This window comes from Tupaia chinensis, unplaced genomic scaffold, assembly GCF_000334495.1.
Source record: "Tupaia chinensis unplaced genomic scaffold, TupChi_1.0 Scaffold000477_1, whole genome shotgun sequence".
Classification (NCBI taxonomy): domain Eukaryota; kingdom Metazoa; phylum Chordata; class Mammalia; order Scandentia; family Tupaiidae; genus Tupaia; species Tupaia belangeri.
The window spans coordinates 353,357-362,596 of NW_006159986.1; the positions used below are offsets into that span (position 1 = coordinate 353,357).

At 48.9% G+C, this 9,240-nt stretch overlaps 1 protein-coding gene across 1 annotated transcript in view; it reads right to left on the minus strand.

The window, feature by feature from the left end:
• Positions 1 to 6,765: 6,765 nt before the first annotated feature.
• Positions 6,766 to 9,240, minus strand: part of PLXDC1 (plexin domain containing 1) — a 65,040-nt gene continuing 62,565 nt past the window's right edge. Inside the window, exon 14 of the mRNA XM_006156022.2 lies at positions 6,766 to 7,968. Coding sequence (XP_006156084.1) covers positions 7,849 to 7,968 — 120 coding nt within the window. The 3' untranslated portion in view covers positions 6,766 to 7,848. The remainder of the gene's footprint in view (positions 7,969 to 9,240) is intronic.

The following is a 9,240-nucleotide window of genomic DNA, read 5'->3' on the forward strand; positions in this document are numbered from 1 at the left end:
TGTCTCTCTCACTCTTGGAAAAAGAAATACTAAGATATGTCAGTTTAGAGGCCAGCAGGTGGCATGGTGGTTTAGGGTGCTAGACTCCCACATGGCTGACTGTGGTTCAAGTCCCAGACCTGGTGGCTTGCTTTCTCACGTTCCCTCTCTCTCTCTTTTACATTCTGCCCCTCTCTGGTCAAATTTAAATAAATAAATAAAGTTAAGTAAAATAAAATAATTCTTTAAAAATAAAAGATATGTCAGTTTAGATTATGGATTATTCTTGTGCTGAACTCAGCATCGTGCTTGGGCTTGGGCTTGGGCTGGGGGAAGGACAGTCCCCATCTCTGCTTGCCTTGACTTTAAGAGCATGTGAAAGTGTTTAGAAAGCTGAAAAGCCCCCTGCTAGGGATCCTTTTATTATGAGTGGGGCTGGAAGCAGGGCTGAGAGTTCTGTTTATGCCAAACTGATGAGGAGCTTTGTTGAACCGACAGGAACCTGTGCAGAGCTCATCCTGGTTCCTGTAATTGCTGGTTGTCGAATCCACACAGCTGCCTGAAGAGAAGACACCAAGAAGGAAGTAGCAGAAACCACCCTGGAGATTTCTTTCTCCCACAGATCCAGGTAGGAAGCTGGGAGGAACTTCGATGGAGGCCCTGCAGGTACGTCTCTGCCTCCCTGAGGTCTCAAAGGCAAATCACTTCCTTAGAGGACCATTTTGGTAAAATTTCCTAAACCAAGAAAAGGAGATCGTCCTTTGCAGCCTTTCAGTGCCTGACTAGTCCACCCTGGGCCGTGGGCCATGCCTCCCACGATCCTTAGGTATTTGTTTCACAGCAAGTGAGTATCCCCAGAAACTGAGTCTGGATCGTGAGGATGGGGTCAAGCAGGAATTTGTTCCAGAAACACTAGCGGTGCTTCCAGCACCCTGCACTTCCTCATGCTGTGTCCTTCTTCATGAAGGGGGGTGCCTATGAGTCGTATATTTAAATTTCGACGACTGAAAGCTGATGGCACTTTTTGGCCAAATAAACGGAAGGTGGAAGATCCAGGCTGGAGGGGGCTGGGTGGCCCTGGGGATGGGCTCTGCCTCTGTGTTCCGTGCTGCAGTGTCCTGGTTCTGGGGTCCTCAGGGGACCTTAACTTTCTCTTCTCATGTAGGAAAGGAAGTGGGCAAGGGGAGAAATGAGATTCCCAACTCGGGTTTCTGGTTATTTTGCAGCCCTAGGGATTGGAAGTTCCCTCTCTGGTCAGAATGTGCAGCTTTGTCCCGCCCTTCCACAGCCTGTCAGCCAATCCAATGCACCAGCCTGCAGGGAAGCCACATCTGGGCTTCTCTCGGCCTGGCTACCTGCCTTCCGAACAACAGGAAGATGTGTTTTGCCTTCAAAATATTTCTGTGAGGGATTTCTCAGTGGAGGAAAAGGAGTGCTTCTTGTGGGGTTTAGCAGCATGCCACCTGGTCTCCATTTATTTGTTTTGCATAAAAGCATTCAGTACCCATTTTATGCCAGACCTCATTGTAGATACTGTATTAGTTTAACCTGTTTTTAAAAAGAAATCACAGCAATTGATGTAATGGAGGTTTACAAAGAAATACAAAAGTGAGTCCAGTGCCTTGTCTGGTCTGCTTGAAAAGCAGTCATCTGGGGCCAGCAGATGACGTACTGGTTACATGGCTGGACTCCCACACTGCCAACTGCGGTTTGAGTCCCAGACACAGTTGCTTGAAAATCACACCAGGCCTGTGTGCGTGCATGCCTGAGATTCAGGGAGGAAAGTAGAGGAGAAGGGATTGTGGAATGGCCATCCCCACTGGGGGGTTATTTCTCACTTTCTCTCTCACTGTCTCTGTTCTGGTGAGTGCACATGCCCCATGGCAAAAACCTTCAAAATCAAAAACAAGGGACCAGCAGATGGCCTGATGGTTACGTTGCTGAACTCCCACGTAGTCAACCACAGTTCAAGTCGTGGACCCCGGCAGCTTAAAACTCATGCTGGGCGCGTGATCCTGAGAGGAGAATGGAGGAGAAGGGATTGCGGCGTGGCCATCCTCCCCAGATGATTTCTCACTTCCTGTCTCTCTGGTGAGCACACACGCCCTATAGCAAAAATCTGTCTAAAATGGAACAAAACAAAACAAACAAAACATAAGATAGGATCTAACCCGAGGAGACTGTAGAGCAGATCAACGGAGGGGAAACCAGATCTGATTTTTTTTTTTTTTTTTTGAGGAATTCCTGACTTTTCTCAGCTTAACTGGACATAGTGAATCGTATGCCTTTGGTCACTCCATCAGCTTATGTGATAGTCACAGTCAATTTCTGAATAAAAAGCTGAAGAGGAAGACCGAACCCGGAAGGGAAGGTTCTAACTCAGGACTCGGGGTGTATGGGGAGACGTTACTAGCCTAGATTCTGGTGTTTCTTTCTCAATGCTGTTAACTTTGCAGGAAACTGTAGGCATAATTTAGCTGTCTCAAGGGACCAAGTGTAAACTGTTTTATGAACATCAGAAAAGTCATTCCCTAAAGAACGTCTCTGCGGTTTTAGCAGTTCAAGTGAAGCTTCTCCCTTTCCTTCTCGCTTCCCTGCCTCTCCAGCCCCATCATGATGTAATCCGTCATCCTCCGTTCAGGAAGATAAATGTATGATGGCATTGCCCAGGCCCTTGGCAAAGCTTATGGAAAAAGCTCCTAATTATTTTTCTTTTAAGAATTATATATTTATTTATTTATTTATTTTTAGAGAGGTTTTTGCTATGGGAGCATGCACTCGCTGGAGAGACAGATACAAAGAGACAGAAAGTGAAAAATCACCCCTTGGGAGGATGGCCACGCCGCAATCCCTTCTCCTCCACTCTCCTCTTGGGATCTTGGGCACGCATGCACACATGCTCGGTCTGAGTTTTAAGCCACCGGGCCCAGGACTTGAACTGCAGTTGACTATGTGGGAGTCCAGTGACATAACCATTACGCCATATGCTGGCTCCTACTTTTATTAATTATTATTAATTTTCTATAGGGCATGCATGCTCACCGAGAGAGACAGAGGGAAAGTGAGAAAGCAAGCTGCCAGATCTGAGACTTGAACTGCAGTCAGCTGTGTGTCTGCAGTCAGCTGCCCAGTGCCCCAACCACCACCGCACCTGCTGGCCCCAAGTGCGCCTAATTTTTTTTTTCTTTCTTTTTTTTTTTTTTTTTTTTGAGAAAGACTTTTGCTATAGGAAATGTGTGCTCACTGGAGTGACGGAGACAGAAAGCAAGAAATGGCCCTCCCCAAAGCAGATGGCCATGCTGCAATCCCCTCTCCTCCATTCTCTTCTTGGGATTTTGAGCACACACGCACAGGCACCTGGCCTGAATTTCAAGCTACCAGGTTCGGGACTCAAACTACGGTTAACCACATGGGAGTCCAGTGCTTTAGCCACTATGCCACCTGCTCCTACATGGGAGAGTCACTGGTGTGGGACGTGGGGATGAGATAAATGCAGTAACAGTTAGGATGCTGTCAAGCTCCTGGGGCTGTGTGAAGATGTAGGTGATAAGCTCATAGTTTCCTGAGACAAGGGTCGGGGTCCCACGTCACCGCTATGCATCTTTTTGAGGATCTCCACAGGCCTGGAGGATTCAGTCATAATCCACAACCTACTTTTGCTATAGGGCACGTGCGCTCACCAGACAGAGAGAGAGAGACAGAGAGACAGAGAGACAGAAAGCAGGAAATCACTCCCCAGGGGGGATGGCCACGCCGCAATCCCTTCTCCTCCATTCTCCTCTCGGGATCTTGGGCATGCACGCACATGCGCCCAGCGTGAGTTTAAGCCACCGGGTCCAGGACTCGAACTGCGGTCGGCTGCATGGGAGTGGAGTCCAGCAACATAGCCATTACACTAACTGCTGGTCCCAAGTTCGGCATTTTCAATTAACACTGCTTATCTGTTTTTTATTTGTTTGTTTGTTTGTTTATTTGTTTGTTTTTCTTTCTTTTTTTTTAGAGGTTTTTGCTATAGGGCATGTGCGCTCCCCAGAGAGAGACAAAGAGAGACAGAGAGACAGAAAGCGAGAGTGGCCACACTGCAATCCCTTCTTCTCTATCCTCCTCTCGGGATCTTGGGCACGCACGCACACATGCCCGACGTGAGTTTAAGTCACCAGGTCCGGGTCTCGAACCACAGTTGACTACATGGGAGCCCAGCGACATAGCCATCTGCTGGTCCCAATGCTGCTTATCTGGGCCACAGTTTGAATGGCAAGGTTTTGGACTTTAAAGAGGTCTTCAGGGCACTAGTGGTTAGCACAGGTGGATTCCATACGACTAACTTCACCATGCCAGTCCTGGACCTGGTAGCTTGAAAAACATGCTGGGCACATGGGCGTTTGGGCCCCAAATTCCTAGAGGAGAATGGATTATGGTGTGGCCATCCCTCCTGGGGGGTGATTTCTCACTTTCTCTCTCTTTCTCTGGTAAGTGCATAGAGAGTGGTTTTTGCTATAGGGTGTGTGCACTTGCCAGAAAGACAGAGACAGAAAGTGAGAAATCACCCCCCAGGGGGGATGGCCATGCCATAATCCCTTTTCCGCCATTCTCCTCTCAAGATCTTGGGCACGAGTTTAAGCTACCGGGTTCGGGACTCAAACCACGGTCGACTACATGGGAGTTCAACGACATAGCCATTACGCCAACTGCTGGTCCCCTCACTCCAAAAATTAAGTGCTCTACAAATGCTTGACATTATTAACTTGTTTCTTTAGCCAATGAGGTGGGAAGGCTGCTCCAGGGATAAAGGGACCAATTATCCAGGGTAGCCAGGATTGAGGGGTTGCCTGGGATACATGATTTTCAGTGTTAGAACCAAGAAAGTTCCAAACGAACTAGAACAATTTGGTCACCCTATCAGGATAACAGTCTTAGTTGCTTAGTTACTTGAGTAGAAAAAGACTGCAGGAGAAAAAAAAAAAATGAAAACAGAACAAGAGGTGAAGCTATTTGCTAAGGTCGTTCCTTAGAACAGTGAGACCAGCATCTTCTATTCTGCAGAGGTGGAACCAGGCCCAGAGAAGTTCAGCGACTTGGCCTCCATCACACAGCTCCTCAGGGCAGGGCTGAGGTCAAAGTACCCACCTTCTCCCTTTCTGAGGAGCTCAGCACCTTCTCCACCAATCCCTGTTGCTATTTCCAACACGTTCCTTTTTTATTTGGCAAACACAGCATGTTTACTTATAAATTGGCTTGTTTGGAGCCTGAAATTTGGCATCGCCGATTTTGGCTGTGAGGAGTTCAAAATTTTTCCTCTCTTTGTTTTGGTTTGCTAAACCATGTTTTGTGAGCAGAAAACACAAAGTAATAAAAACACAAAGCGTCTGATAAAGTTGTTGGAGTGCAAAGCATCCAGAAATATGGCAGCATCAACATACTCAGATTTATTTTGTGTCTCTAGATAGCAGATTAAAGTCGCGGAGGCTCACTTCCAGGGATTTACCGACCCAGTGTAGTAAATAGCTGGGGATCTCTTTCCAGGCTGTGTCTGGCAGAGGTGGGGGAGGCTGAGCAAAGCCCCCTGAGGGGCAGGGAGTTGGAGGTGGTTCCTACACTCCCAGGGGCAGGTCCTGAGTGAAGAGGGCAGTCACGCAGTAAGGGATGGGTGGCGATTTGGAGAATGACACTGAAAATCCTGGGCACTTTTTTTTTGCACACAGAAGTCATAAAATGCTCTTTCCTTTACTATTAACACTGAGAATCCATGCAGAGAATTCACACTAGACATGTGAATTGTAGAGATTGCATTTAGGGCAGCTGGGGTGCCCTCGGTCCCCAGATTCTTCTCATTGTGCTGTGGCTTCAGGTAGGTGTGTGTTGAGAGAGAGATTGGTGGCATCTGAACCGTGACACTGACGTCTCATGGCCAGGCGGTCAGGGCAGCCCCTGGTCAGTGCTTCGTGCAGTCTGAGTCTGCTCCAGGACCCGGAGAAAGAGAGTCTTAGCCATGACCACAACTGGAGGAATGGCGGCCCAGGTGGTGGACCCTCTGCCACTTGAGCTGTGTGGTTGGTTGGCTGGCAGCTTTTGCCACTGTCGTAATTTAACAAACCAAGTTTAAGGCTGAGCACAGTGACAGCCTTTTCTGATGTTTTAGCAGTAAGGGAAATGTGTGTGTGTGTGTGTGTGTGTGTGTGTATATTTTTATATGTGTATACTTGGATATATGCCCTGGGAGCCCTAGAAAATACAGATTTTAAAAGTTGTTCTCATAGGTCTACTGAGTGACAAAGGACATTTTCAACCTTGCTCTAGCTAAGACCAGAAGAGGTGGCCTCCCGCGTCACAGGGCCCACCAGTTGGCTGGGTGACATCTGATGAGAGCTGAAGGGAAGTGGCCATAATCAGGTTTTCTGGGGAAGCTGAGGAGTTGTCGCTGCTGTACCTACGGCACCCATAAAAGGGCTGATATTGTTGCTTTGAATGAGGGCAAGCTATAGATTTTTATTTAAATGTCCTTCAGAGGCAGTCCCAACTCATCACTGGGACTGAATTCCTTGAAACCAGATGAAGTTTGGGAGCCTAAACTCTACACCCCAAAGACTTTTTTTTGGAGAGAGATTTTTGCTATAGGGCGCGTGCGCTCACCAGAAAGACAGAGAGACAGAAAGTGAGAAATCACCCCCAGGGGGGATGGCCACGCCACAATCCCTTTTCCTCCATTCTCCTCTCAGGATCTTGGGCACGCATGCACATGCACCCGGCGTGAGTTTTAAGCCACTGGGTCCGGGACGCGAACCGCGATCGTCTACGTGGGAGTCCAGCGACATAGCCATTACGCCAACTGCTGGTCCCACCCCAAAGACTTCTAGCAGAGATGGAGGCAAGGAGGCAACTTTCCAGGTCAAGGTCTTGGGCAGAAAGTTCCTGCTCTCAGGCCAGCTTCCTCTGGCCCCACATTTCGGCTTTGCTTCTAACTGAAGTTCCCTGCTGGGTATGTCTCAAGGAGCTCCCCCTCATTTGTCTTTAATGGCTCTATAAATCCAGTTCAGAGGAGGAAAACTATTAATCAGGCAAGCCCTACCTTTGGAGGTTCCTACTGACACTGACGGCAGAAGAGACCCGTGACAAACAGGCACCAAACATGCCGTCGGAGTAGGGAGCCCCAGACAGTATACAGCCACGTGGAGGCTGGACTGCAGGTTGGGTTGAAGCCTGCGATGCAGGCTGCACACATTTTAATGCAGAAGGAACAGCTGCAGGAAGGGCAAGAGGGCAAGCCTAAAAATGCAATTTCTCCAGGAGTTTCTTCCCTCCTGTCATTTGGCTTTCCTCCACGACAATACGCCCTAAGGGCTGAGAGCAGCCGCACCTGTGTTTAATGGGCTAACTCCTTCCAACTTTCAAAGCCTCAGAAGCTGGGCTGAATATGTCAACTCTACAGCCCTGAGACCCAGTTCTTCAGTCCACGGGCTCTGGGTTGCAGGGGCCCCCATCTAGATCTTCATCAGCTCGTGTCGTAGGCCTGGGCCGCAGGTGACCAGGAGCAGGGCATTGGCCATCCTCAGATCTGAGAGGGCTTTGGAACAGCCATACGCTAGACCACAGAGAGACCAGGAAGGGGGAACCCTGTACACCAAAACGGGTTCACATGAGGTTATTGTTCCCTGAAAAGACCCACGTGGTTGCCTTTCTGCCCATCTTGGGGACGTGGGGTGTGATGACTACACTGTTTTTGGTGTTAGCACCAAAAACCACCGTCTCCTCTTCCTGGCCTGGGCATGCTCGGAGGAGGCCAGGGATAATCGCTTCTCCATTTTGCTTTGATGCATCTGTTTGGAGGCCCGGGTCTTCTTTCCTGTCCTTCAGAGGGGACCTCTGTCACTCTCAGCACTGCTCGGCCTCCACAAAGCCCTCCTTCTCATGGCCCGAGGGCTCCACCTCCGTGTAGGTGGAGTGGCTGGGGTGGTTGCGGAACTTCATGGCTGGCCAGTGGTGAGGTCTCCGCTGCAGAGTGAGGGGTACACAAAGACAAAGTCAGCAGGTGTGACCCCCATCATGGGGGCCCCACCCCCAAGGGACAGTTCCAAGACTGTCTCTTCCAAGGGCTCTGGGACACAGGGGAACCTACTGAGGGTCAAGCAGATGAATAGGGTCTCTGTTTCCAAAGTTTGAAAGGAGAGTGTTTTCTCTCTCCTTTGGTGGCTTCAGCAGAAAGTGTCATCGACATACTGAGTAGGGACGGGAGGCTGTGGAAAGTGGCAGAGTGGGACAGAGACTGCTGGAGTGATCTGAGAGGCTCTGGAAGTGCCAGAGTGACCCTCCAGACGGCACAGGTCCTGCATCAGTATCAACTGGGGGGCTTACTAAGATGCAGATTTCAGGGCCAGCAGGTGATGTGGTGGGTAAGGGCGCTGGACTCCCACATGGCTGACTGCAGTTAGAGCGCTGGATCTAGCAGTTTGCTTTCTCACTTTCTCTCTTGTGCACTCTCTCTCACTCAGTCCCTTTCTGGTCAAATTAAAATAAATAAATAAATAAAGTTAAATAAAATAATTCTTTTTTTTTTTTAATAAAATAATTCTTTAAAAAAACTAAGAAGAAGATGCAGATGTCCAGGGCCAGTGGATGGCCTGGCGGGTACAATGGTGGGATCCCCTCTGGGCAGTCCCAGATGTGCTGGCTTCAAAATCATACCAGGCGTGTGTACCTGTGTGCCTAAGATCCCAGGAGGAGAACAGAGAAGGGACTGTGGCACGGCCATCCCCCCTTGGGGGTGATTTCTCACTTTCCCTCTCTGTCTTTCATGCATGTGCACTCTAAGACAAAAACTTACCCAAAAAAGAAATGCAGATCCCCTAGTCTGCCCTAGACCCAGCATCCTGTGACCTGCGGATCCCAGGTGGTACCGAGCTCAGTTAAGACCCAGAATGAATTGCTCATATTCATGGAAAACAGGGCCATGGGGCCAGCAGGTGGTGTGGTGCTTGAGGCGCTGGCCTCCCACATGGCTGATCATAGTTCAAGTCCTGGACCTGGTGGTTTGCTTTCTCACTTTCTCTCTCAGTTAGTCTCTCTCTGGCGAGTGCATGTGCAAATTAACAAAAATAATAATAAAATTAAATAATTTTGCTATAATTATTTATCTTATGTATTCATTCATTTTAATTTGACCAGAGAGAGACACAGAGAGGTGGGCTGGGGACAAGATTGCCAAGCCCTGTGGCCAGGGTGATGGAGTTGAGCCTTTACTTCCTGCTCTGCACTGCAGGCTGGGTG